Source organism: Nicotiana tabacum, chromosome 8 (genome assembly GCF_000715075.1).
Source record: "Nicotiana tabacum cultivar K326 chromosome 8, ASM71507v2, whole genome shotgun sequence".
NCBI lineage: Eukaryota > Viridiplantae > Streptophyta > Magnoliopsida > Solanales > Solanaceae > Nicotiana > Nicotiana tabacum.
In genome coordinates, this window is record NC_134087.1 from 28,445,487 (window position 1) to 28,461,936 (window position 16,450).

At 36.1% G+C, this 16,450-nt stretch overlaps 2 protein-coding genes across 2 annotated transcripts; one reads left to right on the top strand and one right to left on the bottom strand.

Annotated features, from left to right (window-relative positions):
• The first annotated feature begins 604 nt into the window (after window positions 1-604).
• Window positions 605-5,527, top strand: LOC107784949 (iron-sulfur protein required for NADH dehydrogenase, mitochondrial). The gene is made up of 8 exons (XM_016606151.2): window positions 605-799; window positions 896-1,031; window positions 1,760-1,882; window positions 2,039-2,136; window positions 2,286-2,412; window positions 3,151-3,236; window positions 4,169-4,294; window positions 4,688-5,527. Exons 1-8 carry the CDS (start codon window positions 773-775, stop codon window positions 4,856-4,858), a joined length of 894 nt encoding a protein of 297 aa, XP_016461637.1. The 5' UTR covers window positions 605-772; the 3' UTR covers window positions 4,859-5,527.
• A 572-nt stretch (window positions 5,528-6,099) lies between these two features.
• On the bottom strand, window positions 6,100-16,122 carry LOC107784948 (flowering locus K homology domain). The gene is made up of 7 exons (XM_016606150.2): window positions 15,986-16,122; window positions 14,169-14,672; window positions 11,660-11,909; window positions 8,551-8,699; window positions 8,190-8,468; window positions 7,698-7,892; window positions 6,100-6,565 (listed from the first exon to the last, which is right to left on the bottom strand). The coding sequence occupies exons 2-7, from the start codon at window positions 14,667-14,669 to the stop codon at window positions 6,383-6,385; spliced, it is 1,557 nt and encodes a 518-aa protein (XP_016461636.1). The 5' UTR covers window positions 14,670-14,672; window positions 15,986-16,122; the 3' UTR covers window positions 6,100-6,382.
• Between the last annotated feature and the right edge of the window lie 328 nt (window positions 16,123-16,450).

Consider the following 16,450-nt stretch of genomic DNA (forward strand, 5'->3'; position numbering starts at 1 on the left):
AAGAGAAATGAAAAAATGGACTCAAAATTGGGGTATATGTTATAAAATAAAGATCGTAAAGTAAAGACAAGTACAAAGAGAAACTGATATATTATTCGAATTCAAACTGATGTACATAATGAACTGAAATCTCTTCTATTTATAGAAGAAAGGAAGCTGTTGTGTAAGCTGTTACTGCAAGTTGTTGTGTAAGTTGTTACTGCAAGCTGCTGTGTAAGTTGCTATTATAACATATATGGATAATCTTCTACTGAGAGCAATGTTTATCTTTAATGGAGTACTGAATGGATAAGCTCATTGTACCCAGTATAAATAATCTTCTACTAGGGGTAATGATTATCCATAACGGAGTACTGAAAAGATAAGCTCATTGTACCCGGTATGGATAATCTTCTACCGGGGTAATGTTTATCCATAACCGGGTACCAAAGTGATAAGCTTCTTCAATAAGCTTATTTCCAATAGAGTACTAAATAGATAAACATATTTACGCTAGAGTTCCGTATGAATAAGCTTCTTCGGGAAGCTAAACTTAATAAACATCCATAATATAATATATTTATAACATTATATATATTTTCTATAACACCGGTTTTGCGTCTATATGCATATCAAGAGAATATTTTTTCTCTCATCTAGAATTTGAGCTCTAATCTATTACTCATTTCGTCACTAAAACAAACCTTTTAATAACTAAACAAAAGGTTTTAAATCCCAATTTGAAGTTCTTTCCTAGGGTTTCTTTTCTTCAATACCCGACACAAGTGTTATAATGAAGCGTTTCTTGAAACATTTCAGTGTAAGTGATCTGTAATAGCAACTTTTTCAAAGTTCTCATTTTTTTTTTTAAAACCCAGAAATTGATAGTTTGGTCTAATTTTTTTATGTTTTGCAGATCGGCGGGGTGAGGGAATTTTCTATGCAAAATGCAAGAAATCCCAATACCCCAAAAAGCCTAAAGATTGAAGGGATTAAAGATATAATAGCAATTGCTTCTGGTAAAGGTGGAGTTGGCAAGTCAACTACCTCTGGTACTACTACTACTCTTTTCTCTGTTTGGTTTTCTAAAATGTAGAATAGTTTAATTGGGATTAAGTTGTAGTTGATTGATTGATAAATTAGTTGAATTATGCCTTCCTTTTCTTTTTTTGGCTGGTAGTATACTTAGTATTGTGATGCCAAAAGTTCAGGAGTTGCTAATTGAACTAGAGAACATGACCAATTCAGCTCAGGAAGCTTAAACTTTGAAATATTGAACTGAAATTTGGAAGATAAAGAAAGAGGAAAAAGAAGTAATGACCTAAACTTTATTTTTTTCGGTAACATTGGTGTCCAGGCATCGGAAATAACCTCTCTATTGTCTAGGTAGGGGTAAGGTTTGCGTACATACTACCCTCCCCAGACCCCACTTGTTAGATTATACTGGGTTTTTTGTTGTTGTTGTTGGTAGTGTTCGGGCAGCTTGCACGCACCTCTAACAAATTAAGCTAATTGAAAATAAAAAACTAGATTTTTGCGTATCATATTGCATTCGAACTAGATGCTTGAGATATTTGGTGGTGGAAGAGTAGAATCACTCTTTTCTTCCTATGGTTATTGATACTCAATTTACTAGGTGTATAGTGATTTTGTGCATTATATAAAGTTCCAGATATACAATGTACCGTGAATTTGGATTAGTATATTTATCTTTGGGTGATGATTTTAATTTGCTTCCCAGCAATTTGTTTGCTCACCAATGACAATGTTTGGTTCGCAGTTAATTTGGCTGTTTCACTTGCCAAAAAGTTTCAACTTAAAGTTGGGTTGCTGGACGCGGATATATATGGGCCTTCAATTCCTTTGATGATGAGACTCCAGGGAAAGCCGGAACTGAGCAATGGTGATGCTTTAAGTACCTTAATATTTTTAACCACTGAGCAGTTCTTCAGCTTATTTTAGTATCAACATGCACTATCCTCTAAGATAGTGGTGTTATTATGGCTATATTTTTTGTACTTTTTTCGACTCTTGCTTGCTTATCATGTTATTTGGGCAGATAGGAAGATGATTCCAATTGAAAGCTATGGAGTTAAGTGTATATCGATTGGATCTCTTGTAGACGAAAGGGAAGCAATTGTGTGGAGAGGGCCTATGGTATGCTTCTGCCTACAAAATAATGACTAATATAAGGATGTAGCACATTTACGGTTAAAGAGAACTAAGATTTTAATGCTTGATGAGACATTCTGAGGAGGTAGAATTCAATCATCTAAATCCATTTAGACCCAAATGTAAACTTGCAGGTAATGAAAGCCCTTGAACAGTTGACAAGGGGAGTTGATTGGGGTATCCTAGATATTCTTGTGATAGATATGCCTCCTGGTACGGGTGATACACAGATATCTATTTCCCAGAGGCTACAATTATCAGGTATCTCAAGATTGTTTGGAAGTACTTACTTTTAAAAGAATTTGGACTATGGAAATATGCCATGAATGAAGCCATTGCATCATGTTTAATTTCATGTCAAAAAGCCCAAAACATAAACTTACTGCGTACTCATGAAAAGAAAAACGAAGATATCCATATTTTCAGGCACACAAGTAAATATCATTCATTATGTTAAATGACTGATGGTCTAATCAGAACGCCGCTGCTATTTCACAACCACTTAGATTCCAAATGTTGAGTCTGGCAATTGAGGATTTGCATCTCGGGTTGGGCTTTCGATGATTGAGTGAAATTTAGGCTCGTATAATGCATTATCATATGGGTTCTAATAAGATTGAGTTTAACAATTTATACGACGAAGGTAAATTTACGATTTACTTCTCTTCTATTTTCTTGTTTAAATTCCAGCTGCATATATCATCCTTTCTATATTGTTTCGTGTTCTGTTTGAAAGTTAGCATCAATAATCGTCCAATTTGAGAATATTACTAGAAGCATGAACCTATAATTTAAAATATTCAGTTGTCTATTCTTAGACACCCGTTCTCTCCGGACAATATTTGCTTAAAATCTCAAGTCATTATAGGATAACAGCACTGTGTTCTCGAATTACTTCTGTTCTCAGACATTGCCTCTCCAGGATTAATTCATGCTGAGAATTTATGTAATACTATTTTTCTGCACTATATTATTCTAAGCACTTGACTATGCTGGCAGGAGGGTTGATTGTTTCGACTCCTCAAGATGTTGCTTTACTGGATGCTCGCAGAGGGGTAAAAATGTTCTCCAAAGTTAATGTTCCGGTATGATCTTTACTGAGCTTGTTGTTTATGAGCCTATGTCTTACTAGAAATACTACCTTTTTTAGAGGTCTGAGTTTAACATTCTATACTTTCCCATACAAAAAACAAAGGAGAGAGTAGAAATGTAGGATTAAAAGATGGGACTGTGAAGCATGATTTGTGACTCTCTTTGGTCAAGTTGTGCAGTATAAATATGAACCACCTCATGAAATTTAATACAGTGTGTGCCTTATTAGATATATCCGTCATAAATAGTGAGTTAGTGATTGAATAGCCATCAACCCAATAATGCAAAAAACAACGAACATTTCAACTTGGAAATTATTTTCTTAATTTGTAAAATCACTACCTTTGTGTTTGATATTTAGGATCTACTGGCATATATACTATTAGTGCTTTGCACTCCTCTTCATCTTGGTGATGACGAATCTATTCATAGAGATTTAAAAAAATGTTACCTTTATCTAGTTGATGAATGACTCCCTCTAGATCAGATGAATGTTCAATCCCCTTTCTGCGCATGCATACAGACATATGTAGACTGGAATTTGTTAAGACTGCAGAGATTTACAATTTTCATCTGTTTGGAGCTCCACCTTCGCCGTGGTCAAAGAGAACACTTAAGTGAATTTTGTCGTATGTCAAGACTGATACTATGAACCTAACACCCCTTCCACACAATGGGGAAAAAGTGGATAACAGAAAGGAATCTAATAGAAAACCGAGCACGATCATTTACGATGTTGATAATCTGTTAGACTAGCATTAGTAGTTGAAGCTGGATTCAGAAATTCCATTTCCTTAATTGTTGTTACCAACCTGACATAGCAATACAAAGGTATCAGAATACTGGACACTGAGATATGCAGAAGCATACTATAGCTTAGTTCTTCTATGATATAGTTATAATTGAACAGTTTTACTTACCACAGATATTGGGAATTTTGGAGAATATGAGCTACTTTAAGTGCCCAAAATGCAATGAAGCATCGTATATCTTTGGTCAAGGAGGAGCTCGTAAAACAGCTGAGGAGATGGGTCTGAAATTTCTTGGTGAGGTATGTCACCATTTCTCTTTGAATACACACACTCATGGCCATTATTATTAGGTGTTGTGCTGCCACCCCCGCCCCCCCCCCCCCACCCACCCACCCACCCCAACCCACCCAAAAAGAAAAAAACCCCAAATTCTTTTCCACGTCTCTGTTTGAATTATGCCTAAAAAAACATGTTGTAGGCACGTCTGGAAAAAAATCAATGAACCGGTCCTTAATAATAGTCCTATTAATCTCCTCTGCTTCTTCTATGTTCCCTCTTTTGTGGCTATTTCTTTCCTGTTGACACAATCTTTATTCATTTTATTGAGATACAACTAAATAGCTGACACCTTTTTCCCTACTTCAATTTTTTTATATATATGTTGTTTCAATGTGTGCGCTTTTCCCTTGTAGATACCACTTGAGGTAGAGATCAGAAGTGGTTCGGATGAAGGCGTTCCCATTGTTATGTCAAAGCCTGATTCTGTAATCACTCAAGTATATGGCGAGGTGGCTGAAAAAGTTGTCATACGGCTTGAAGAGGTAGATAAGGAGCAAAATTTCAGGCCAGATTTATCTCTTTAAATGCGTTGATCAAGCTACCGGCCAAGTTGAGCGTAACAGTAATCATTAGAATCTGCCCCCTTCTAACAAAATCAGAGGAAATTCCAGTTGGCTCCAGATATAGAGCAAGAGGGAAAGCACATTTAAGGCTAAGAAGGGTTCAAGGGAGTTCATTGTTGAGAAAAGTGGTAATCATGTCTTGCTCGCTGGTGATCTTATGGACTATTTTCTGGCCAAATAGCAGAATTGTCACTCAGACAATTAACACTAACTGAAAGTCGCCAGGAATGACGATGTATCCCTTTTGAGAGTTGAACCCATCTATACAACATGAAAAGATGATGTTTACAGGTGATGAATATAACTGTTAATCGCGATGTTATTAGCCATTGTCATCATTCTGGGGAGAAAAAGAGAAGATTAGAGATTTTTCCATAATTTGGATTTTTCAGCTTTTATTTTCCCATATTGGATGTGCTCGTATTTGTTAGTTGGAATGGATGGTTCAATTCTGTGTTGGTTTTAGTGTGGGGAATTTCATTCCTTCTTTTTAGTCAAACGATTAGAGTGCATCATATTATGATGACTTAAAAGTTGATTTATCAAGATGTGATGAATAATTCACATTTGGATAATAACAATATATACTTGTTAACTAAATTGGGATATTAGACATTGTTATTTTTCAAGAAGAAATAATTTAAAATATTTTTCCCATATAAATTATAACTTTAATTTGTTTCCCATATAACAATGTTAAATTAATTTGTTGCACTTCAGGTGGCTTCTCTTCAGTGGTGGGTTGTTTTCAACTGGTTGAAGATGCAGTGAACAATGCAGGTTTAGTAAAGGATGCACTTCATACCTAGGCTTATGGAAGAAGAAAAAGAAAACATAACTTTGGGCATTTGAGAAGCAGACCATAATGCTTAGGTAGTTTTTGGCACATCCATGATGTTCATGTTTATATAAAGGATTGGTAAATGGTAAGGAATCATATGACTAGGCATTCATGTTTATTTTGGTATATATATATTCGGATAAGCATCCTTGGTAATTTTGACTCTTTAAATCTTAAAGACGTTAAGCTTTTGCGTCATTCAAGAAACAAGTGATCATTTACCACCTTTCTTGTCAAAACCGAGCATAGAGCGAGCACACAAGCAAAACCAAACAGCATTTTAGAATCAAGATATACTTTCAGCATTTACCGATTCTCTCATTAGGAGCCTGTATAATCTAACTTGCAAACCACAAAGTAATTGCCAGAGAAGCACCTAGCAATTAGTTTTTGAATTTAATTTCCTAGTTTAATTGGTCAAACAGTATGCCGCCAAATTAACAAGTGTTATAGCAATATTGAGCGTGCAGAAGACCAGAAGTTAAACAGGACAAACAGATTACTAGAAGGCAAACCAGCAATTCACTTCTCAACAACTAGACTAGAAATCATGATACAGCTAACTAAAGCCATAATTTCCCAGTAGCTGAAGACTCGTACTTCTTGTGGTACCAGGCGTGACTTGTTTGAGCTGGATATATCCTTTAATAACCGTAGCTGCCTCCATAAACAGAACCATAATCTGCAGCTGGAGCCTGGCCAGCATGACCAGTGGCACTAGACTGTGAAGGGTACACAGGAACCTGAGAAGGATAAGGATTATAACCTTGGGAAGGTGGTCCAGCAGCAGCATTCTGCATTGAGTTGGTAGCGTCGGCGATGGAATTCTGCACCATAGACAGTAAGGGTCGTCAGACATCACAGTATAACCACAGCATTTCAATGATAATTTAGCCTTGTCTCCTTAATTGTTTTCATAACTTGATAGTGCATTGCAAACAAGATCCCACTCTCCTTAGACCACAAACAGAATATTATAGTGAAAGCCACATTCCCACTAATTACAGCTGAATCTCATTAATCGGTGGACAATAATATCAAAATAAATACGTTGAATTATTTAACTGCGCTCGGAGTCCACATTGAACAGTGTGTTATGAATTGGCCGAACATTTTAGGCAGGAATATTTAACTAAATAATGTTCATAAAAAAATATGAGGAAAGTTGTTGTTTGTTATATCCTGTTTCATTTTTTTTTATTTTTTTTTTTGAGAACGGAAGCATGAAATTGTTTAATACTAGAGAAGTGGAAATAGGGAAGGGTACACCAACTATATCAGTCCACTTATGACTTATCACATGCCTCCATGAAGGAAAACAGAATTCATGTGGCATAAGCAAACCTCTTTTTTGCAAGGGCTTTGGGTCTAGTGGTAAGAGCATGACGTGTGATGTGTGGGTTAAGCGCGTGTCACAGGTTATCATGTCGTAGACACAAAGGCCTGATAAAGTGGAGAATGGTAAAGGGCCGAGCGCATTATCCACTGAGTTTCCAATATTGTGCCACTTAGCATCCGGGATTTCTTGGTTATTAACCCAAAAGCAAAAAAAGAAAAAGAAAAAAAAGCAAACGCATAGAGACGCAAAATTCCAGTGTAGATACATCTAAGTTATATATCAAGGAGCAAACTGCACTCGATGGTATTTGCACTAATCAACCACATCAAACATGCCAGCTTAGCCATGCCAAGAAGGAACTTTCTATCTTACAGAGGAATACATATCAGTGTATCCGTGTTAAATCAACAATTTTCTTCAAATGAACACATCGAGAGCATATCTACATCTGTAGCATAAAGCCAGAAATCGCCGTACTACTAGACTAAATGAAAGAGCAAGCAGAAATGCAGTAACCAATTCGTTAATCACTACCACACATGCACATAGAATCACAATAACATTGACTAATTCTAAATGTCAATTGAAGCTCAATAATAAAAATGATCAGAAAATAATACCTGAATTAATTGCTGTGCTGTTTGGACTTGTGATGCAGAACCATTTATCTCAACAGTCATCTCACCAGGAACACCCCTTGTTTCCTGCACTGCAATAGTTGCACCACTTGTCCGACGAATATAACTAATATTGGAACCAGAAGCCCCAATAACGGCATCAGCATATGATAAAGGAATTTGGATGTTTTGTGTGACCTTTATGGAGAAAAGGTTTAGAAAACAAGGAGAAGAAGTAGAAATTCGTTATTGGAAGAATGTCCAAAATGAACCAAAAGAAACACAAATCTTTATAATCAACAAAAGATATTACTAACGGGTGCCAGATTCTAATCACATGCAACATATCTGAGCACATGTACATGCTAATCTTCTGTAGCATATTTTGTGCAATTCAATATCAGCGCCAGAATCCTCCTTCCCTATTGTACTGAGTTCATACGATTTGTCAATTAGATTTTTCTATTCAACAGATTAAAGGAGGAGAAAGTGCACCTTTGAAACTATGGATTGTTGTGGTTGCACATTTGCATGAGATCCCACTGAAGCATCTCTGCCGTAAACAGGGGGGCCGGGATGAGGTTGCATATCTAGAGGCCTGTCCACTCGTGGAAAATAATTGTCAAATTGCCGTGGAGGCGGCATATACTGGGGGTTGGCTCCAAATCCAGGTCCCCCAGCACTCATGGGAAAACTGGATGGAGGTGGACCCCAAGGTTCAGTAGGCCCAGGCGGGGGCATATTCTGGTGTGCACGAGCATTTGGCATTTGCATCTGAGCAGAAAAAATATGAAATGATTCTCTAATGAAATGTCGCATAAGATCCTAAATTCTTTAAAACCAATGGTATACTTACAAGTTTCTCAAATACTCCAATTACACTGCGATCAACTAAAAATTTCCTCAGATGAGTTGCAATCATTTCAACTGCTTTATGCACGCCTGCTGGCTCCCCTTGTATCTCAACGATACTATCATCAGGCAGGGCAAAAATGGGGAGATGCTCTGAACAAAAGATGTAATCAAACACCAAATTAAAATTCCAAGAGGACAAAATGGATTGCAGAGATCAAAATAAAGACAATAAGAATTTCAAAAAAGCACACGACTCACGTTACCATTTTCAAGTCACAAAGCAGCAAAATATTCAGCTTGTGAGCTTTTGGAAAGTCCAAAGTGGGTCTTTCATAGATTGTTAAATGTTTCAAAAAAAATCATAACTTGAAAAGGAAACTAAACCAAGTGAGGACCCCGAATTAATTAGTTACACTTCCTTCCAGAGTGCTTGCTTTACTTGAGAGATAATACAATATATCTAGAGGGAGATACACACACTGTCTTTTCCTTTTTTGGAAGGGGCAAACATGGAGAAGAATTTCGATATCTAAAAGTTTCCGTTCTTATTTGGGTGATCTGGGATGGAGGGGGTGTCCTACTACAGAGAGTTACAATATGATGACTGGTTTTCAAGATACAAATGGGTGGATTATTTTGAATTGAGTTAATACCCTAAAACCCCCCTAAACTATCATGTTTTTGTCAGTTTCATGCTTAAACTATCATGTGTCCCCAAAAACTCCCTAAAGTATATTCTCCTTCATATTAAAACATCCTCGTTATATTTCTGATTTTGTGTGTGTTACACGCTCCAAATTATCAAAAACATTTGCCATGTGGCAATCCACGTGTGGGGCTAATTAGCTTAATCTAAAAATTGACTTAATTAGTTATTTTAAATAATAATAAAGTATTATTAGAGGGATAAAAATTGACTTGAAGTTGCCCAACAAATTCATGCAATAATTTTGCAACAAAGAAGTTAGGTTTTAAAGAATTAGTACATGTGCATAGCTATCTTCTTCAAATCAACTCGAAGTTTTACCAATAATCTTCACTCCGTCAGAACTCAAATAAACCCTACATTGTTCAGTCTTATTTTGTTTTTGTTCAAGATTGGGGATTAAATACTAGGGTTTGCTGAAAAATGTAGGGTTTATTTGAGTTCTGACGGAGTGAAGATTATTGGTAAAACTTCGAGTTGATTTGAAGAAGATAGCTATGCACATGTACTAATTCTTTAAAACCTAACTTCTTTGTTGCAAAATTATTGCATGAATTTGTTGGGCAACTTCAAGTCAATTTTACCAAAAAAAAATTAGATCTTTTTTTGTGAGTTGTTGAATGAGTGTTTCTTTTTTCAAATAAATCTGGGTAATAAATGAAAGAAGAATAAAATGCGAAAGATAAAAAATAGATCCAGAAATAACGAGAGGGAGAATTTTAGATGGCACCGGATGGAGAAATGAAGAAGAAAGGAGAAAAAAATGGAGGAAAATGGTGAAAAAAAGAGGAAGAAAGTGAATAAATGAGGAATAAATGCTTAATTAGCCATTACATGCTGTCAGATGGGGACCTTTTGATAGATCTTTCAGTCATCACGCGCAAATTAACAAGTTATTACACACGGTTTGCCAGAAATATAACGAGCGCGTTTCAATATGAAGGAAAATATAGTTTATGGGGGGTTTTGGGACACCAAATAGTTTAAGCAGGAAACTAACAAAAACGTGATAGTTTAGGGGGGTTTAGGGTATTAACTCTTTTGAATTAGTGATGGATTTATATGCTGAATGACCATAGCGGCATTTTTTTATAAGTATGACCATACCGGCAATTGAAAAAGAGAACTGCCAGGAAAGTCAGTAAAAGCCCTATAGATCATCAAATTTGAGTACATGTAGCCCCAGATCATCAAATTTGAGTACATGTAGCCCCCCGTAAACTTCAACTTAGCAAATTAATAAAGATGTAAAACTGTTCAAGTATATACCCTGCCACCGCATATCAAAACACCTATACTTTGCATCAGAGATATTGTCAAACTTTATATCTTCTGTGCTGGACATCCCAATCCAGAATCATAATCTTCCGTATCAGAGCTCATCCACATTTAAAGAACTGATAAATCAATATGCCTTCCATTATGATCTCCAACAAAGTATATTTTAGCATCGGATAAAGTCACTCAACGATAGTAGATTAAAAGGCCAAACATTAGCAAATACTAACTAAAGCCCTTTGATCCACTGTACCCACCAGCTCTACATTTTAAAATAGATTCAAACTTCAAAGTATCATATAACAAAGGTAGTGGGCGCAAGAATTTCTATGAAGTCCTCCTAGGGGCCAAGCTATAAATTGAATCCAAAAGCACTATTTGTATTTAACAAATATAGATGGTTGGAAGCCTAACCTAAACAAGATTCTTTAGCAAAATTCAAATATAGGACATTTGGACAGCTACAGTTAGTTCTCAATGATGACTACTATAGCGAGTTACACAAACATAATTTCATATGTCGAGCAGTTTTGAAGAAGGGTATATCGTAAAGGAGTTTTAACAGAGAAATGCACTCATGAATAGACGGTCATTTCAGCATTTTGTAATATCAAAAATGGTTGGAGAAAAACTGTTGACTCCATATGCCTTATTCCCATATCAAAATGTTTACTAAGCATACAGTGTTTATCTGCAAACCTTTGATGAGGTACACAGCAATCTATTAGTAAAGCAGCACATGCATAATCTAGGGAAAAACATGAATATGTCTAAACTTGGACATTTCACTTCTAGAGTGCTAAGAGTCCATAACCAATCCCTTTCTCATTCTTGACCCTATTTACCCATATTGCACTGCCCTTTCAGCTTCATAACGTAACATATCCATGACCTAGCCAGCCTTTTTGGGCTTTGCCCACCACATCATTACAAGAATTAGACTAAGATGAACACCCCATGCTTATGCTATATCAAGAACTTGTTTGGTGGCAAATTATCCTGCAATGCCAATGCTATACAGATTTTACAGCATTACAGGGTTGTTTAGGACTGCAAGCAACAGAAGATCTATAACTTCTCAAGGAAACAATAAAAGAAAAGATTTTGAGATTAAAGAAACAATCACCTCCTCCAAGAATTCGAATAGTGCAATGAGATTCGTCTTGAATAGACTTAACGGTTGCACCCTGCTTTCCAATCAAGATAGCAGCCTGTGTAGCAGCCACAAGTAGTCTAGTAGAAACCGGTTTCCCAGAACCAGAAGGAGTATTGGTGGAGTCATGATCCACATCTATAATCCGCTTATGGACCTTCAAAAGGCCATCCATAGCAGGTGGAATAGAGAGGCTAGGCTCTTCCTTTGCAGATATCATCACCTGCAATTGAAAAGAATGAATAATTCATGGCCAGCACAAAAGAGAGTGACATATGAACATATAACTTCCAACCACTCAGAACATGTCAAACATAAGCTAGTGCCTAGAATGTTTCGGCTTGGATTAGAATTGTAGTAAATTAAACAGAATGCAGAATCGGTGCATTTACTCTGTCAAAAGATATGCACATAAGTAGATTGGACGTGTGAAAGACAAAATACCAAGACAGACAAGTGAATTAGCAAAAGCTTGCAGATACAAGCAAGCATGAGAATTGATTGAAAGTGGAACAGCTGTTACGAGATAATTTATCATCCCTTGGCAAAGGATGCAGTGACATTGTCTGTACCCTATTCATGATACGTGCCCATTAAACGTCCGCTATTACATAGGGCATAATGTAAGGATCCACTTATGAATACAGCAATACTTTTGTTTTTTTACTACCACAGCCTAACTCCTAATAGGAATATCAACTTCTTTTTTAGACATTTGATGGCCCATCAGCTTAGCTATTATCCAACTAAAACTTTAATGTAGCAAGAGAATTCATGATCTAAGTGTGGGAATACCATTAATTACAAAAAGTTTTACCTATCTATCAATCAAGGTCAATCTTTATTCGCTTGATTCTTATGTCTGTATGAACAAGTGTCCACATTTATACAACTGAAGAGTGCCTATAAATATGCAAACGCATTAGCATACCTCTTTAAGCCTTTTTAGTATGTGTAAGACTTCTCTATAAAGATTAAATGTCATATCTTATTAAAAACCATTTTGCAGTACCTCCCTTAGAAAACAGAGGAATTGTTGGATCTCAGTGGAGATAGTCGGTTAGAATATAAAGCTGCTAGCAGATTTCAGGCAAGTTTCATTAATTAAAACATTAGAATCTTAGTTGATAATTCTTTTTTCCCCATAGTTTATTGTTAATTGTCCAGTATGTAGACACTAGTTTATAGTATCGGATGTTTTATTGTGGAAATTATGTACTTCAAATTGTTTTCTATATAATACTTCCTCCTTTATGGAGCTTAAAACCTTCTGGTAAGATACCAACCGATCAAGTTTTGAAGTTACCAGACATAATGCAATCTTCTGGGTACTGATGTCCGGATAAGGTAATTCTGACAGATAGTCAGAAGGACTTCCAGCACTTGTAATGCTCAATGCTGATGGCTGCAGCCTGGATCTTTGGTTCTTCTAGTATAAGCCACTTTGATAGAAATGTTGCCTTATACGGGCAAGAACCTGCATACACTCATGTTGGTTATGATGATAAAGAAACTCCCTCAGATTTTTGTGGTTATTTGATGGATTGATTTTTACCCACATTCAGCAAGTTAGTTATACTTCTTACAGGATTCATTAGTTTTATCATTTATCAACTTATTTCTAACAGTTCCCTTTCAATTTTTATTACAATTATTTTTAACCTTTGATGAAGATATCATGTAAGATTGAACACTCTTATACCATTTTTTTATTTACTAGACATTTAAGTAGGCCCCAATAACATCTAAAACCTAAAGAATTACAGAAGGTTTAGGTCATGGAATGAGCTAATTATAGCATACTTAGAGCAGCTTGCTAGAACCATGAAACTCCATGTATAGAACTACTCCCCATAAGAGAGAGCAGCTTCAACTTTTAACATCTTTATGAACACTAGAAGGCACTGCAACCCAAGGACAAGTGGAGGTTTTTAGCAACTCCAAACAATAAAAAATCATAATACTCCTGCAAGAATTGAAGGATAGAACTGGCAGGAGGACGTAATTAAATACTTGTCAATGCCTGAATAGTTGGAATACATGGAAGTAGCCAAAGAGATTTAACAAGAATAGCACGCAATACATTGAGAACTTTAGTTTCTGATCCGTCAGCATCAGCATTTTTAAATAATAGTGGTGTACTCGGGCGAGCTTGCCTACACATCGACTAATCCATCGAGTACATGTTATCTCCCACCAACACAAATAATGAATAACACTATCCAACAATGCTTAGATAGATAAGAAATGACCTAGCGCTTTTGATCTGCAAGGATTTGAACCCTGGTATCCCATGGTCTACCCCAACTTCATTAACCAGTAGACCACACCTTTGGGTGTTGATCCATCTCCATCAGTTGAAATATTCAAAGCAATATAGTCCCATTATCACAAGTGCATAACATGATATTTATACAATGGCACTCAACATAGTTATGTAATCCTATAAGTTTCAAAATAACAAGATATATCATCAACTCACAGCTCTTTCTGTAGACCCAGGAAGACCATCAAGGATCTTAATGCGAGCTTTTGTTTCTTCGCAAGTTTTTTTTATATACTCTCCTTTGCGGCCAATGATGCCACCAACCTTCTTGGAAGGAACTAACATTCTGAAGACATTTTCTCCAGGCCAACCAGGCCATCTTTTTTCCTCACCACCTCCTGAACCGTTTTCAGCAACTTTTACCTCTTCTGATTCCAATTTTATTGGATGTCCCTGAAGGGACGCATCTTGTACCTCTTCTGCCTCTAATTTTATCGGATCTCCCCCAAGGGACGCAATTTGTACCTCTTCTGGTTCCAATTTTATCTCATGTCCCTGAAGGGACTCAACTTGTACCTCTTCTAAAGGCAAGCTGCTCTCATGCGCATTGTCCGTTTCTTGAATATTATCCATGTTATGTGCATCCTCTGCCCCATGCACATTGTCTGCGTCGTACACATTACCAAGGTCATATTCCTGACAACTTTCATCAGCCATTTGCTACAAGAGAAAACCAAAATCAGCTATTAGAACATAACCAAAAGAGGGAAATAGATATGTCCAAAAGCTAACAAGAGATAATAGTTTATCTTTGTGATTCCAAAAGATAATAATTGCAGAATTGTAGAAAATAGAAGCCTTTAAAAAATGGAAAAGTTGGGGCCAATAAAAGAGCAAGTCCTAGTTAGTTTGCTGAGGAAGCTCAGAGAATAACCAATAATTTCAATTTCATGCTGATACCATACTCCGAAAAAGTATATTAAGGGGAACCTGCTAATCATTGTCCGCTGCATGCATGATTGTTATGCATGCTCAGGAAACTCTCTAACATGCCAGGCTGCTCTAGGAATCCTTTTTTAAGAATAAATACCTTGGAATAGGGGGGTTTTCCCACAATCCCCTCCCCCTTGCCCAAAGTATTGGCCAAGGAACCAATGACCAGCCTCAAAACTCTAAATGGATAATTATACTCCTCCAATTCCAAATAGAATGATAGGATCAAAATACTGAGGGTGAAGCATCTAATTGTAGGTGTGATCTCGGACTTGATTTCTTATTTTTTCTAAACGAACTCTCAAATGTAAAAACTACATAAAAGGTACTATAAATCACAGTTTAACATAATACTCAAACTATATAAGAGATTTTTCGAAATAATATAGTAGTAGGGAAAAATTGTTTAACTCCCTAAAAGTTGAGATGGAGAGAGAAAAACTAGATAAAATGGTTTTTGAATAATCAAATTATATAAGAGATTAATACAAAAAACATAGTAGAAAAAAATTGAGATGGAGAGAAAAAAAGTTTTTTTTTCTGTTCAAATCCTGCTTCTGAGTAAAGCCTCTAGCCCATTATCCACAGAGTTACAAATATGTGCCATTGGCCCTCAGGGATTTCTAGATTATCAAACAAAATAGGAGGGAGTATATTGTTTGTGTTTTCAAATTATATTGTAATACCAAGTTAAACAGAAAGCAGTAAGTAAAAGGTAACAGAACCCTAAGAGCTTAGAGTTCCCACATCTATAACCCTCCATAATTCAGTACATCCGTTACTTCAATTATGTTAAAATCGTAGTGACGAACCGGCAGCTTCGAAGCATCACTTGCGGAAAAGCTAAAACAAAACCTAGTTCTCAAACACGCACGTATAAACACATACTCGGGCTTATACACTCAGATAAAAAATGGAAAAACTAATGAAGGGAAAAATCAACGAAAAAGTAAGATATCAACATCGAATTGAAATCGAACTATCAAATTGAGCAGGAATTAAGCAAAAATGTGAGATAAAGTTGTTAGAATTTTACTTACATTGAATGAAGAGGTTCCAAAATCAAAGGAAGAGCGGGAGCTGGGGAAGGTTATGAAAGCAAGTGAGCGGGACGTAGACTAGTCACTAGGTTTTATTGAGGAGTAGTCTCGCCATCTTTGGATAATTTCACCCCTAGTCCCTATACGTCTTGTATTCATATTTTGGCCCACCAATGCACGGGAAAATTCTACTAATACAATATTTTACTTTGCAAAGGCCAAATACATAAGTAGACCCTTAAACTTGTCCATTTTTTTCACCTGGATGCAAAAGTATCATTTAGACCTTCATTTTTGTTATAGGAATATTGTTGCATATCTTATGTTCACAAAACTTGTAAATTAAACATTTAGACTAGTATAGTATGTTTGTAATTAGTGCTCTCTTTTTTTTTGGTTCAAAAGATAATCATATATTACAATTAAATTGAACGTACATAAAATTGATGCATAGACTGCATCCTA

What these genes read in the sequence shown, in the direction of transcription:
- LOC107784949 (XM_016606151.2), top strand. Translation starts at nt 773, where the DNA reads ATGAAGCGTTTCTTGAAACATTTCAGT. An exon ending in TGGCAAGTCAACTACCTCTG is followed by an intron (nt 1,032 to 1,759) that starts GTACTACTACTA and finishes TTTGGTTCGCAG; the next exon opens with TTAATTTGGCTGTTTCACTT. An exon ending in TCTCCAAAGTTAATGTTCCG is followed by an intron (nt 3,237 to 4,168) that starts GTATGATCTTTA and finishes TACTTACCACAG; the next exon opens with ATATTGGGAATTTTGGAGAA.
- LOC107784948 (XM_016606150.2), bottom strand. Translation starts at nt 14,669, where the DNA reads ATGGCTGATGAAAGTTGTCAGGAATATGACCTTGGTAATGTGTACGAC. An exon ending in TATTCGAATTCTTGGAGGAG is followed by an intron (nt 8,700 to 11,659) that starts GTGATTGTTTCT and finishes TCTTTTGTTCAG; the next exon opens with AGCATCTCCCCATTTTTGCC. An exon ending in AACAATCCATAGTTTCAAAG is followed by an intron (nt 7,893 to 8,189) that starts GTGCACTTTCTC and finishes TTCTCCATAAAG; the next exon opens with GTCACACAAAACATCCAAAT.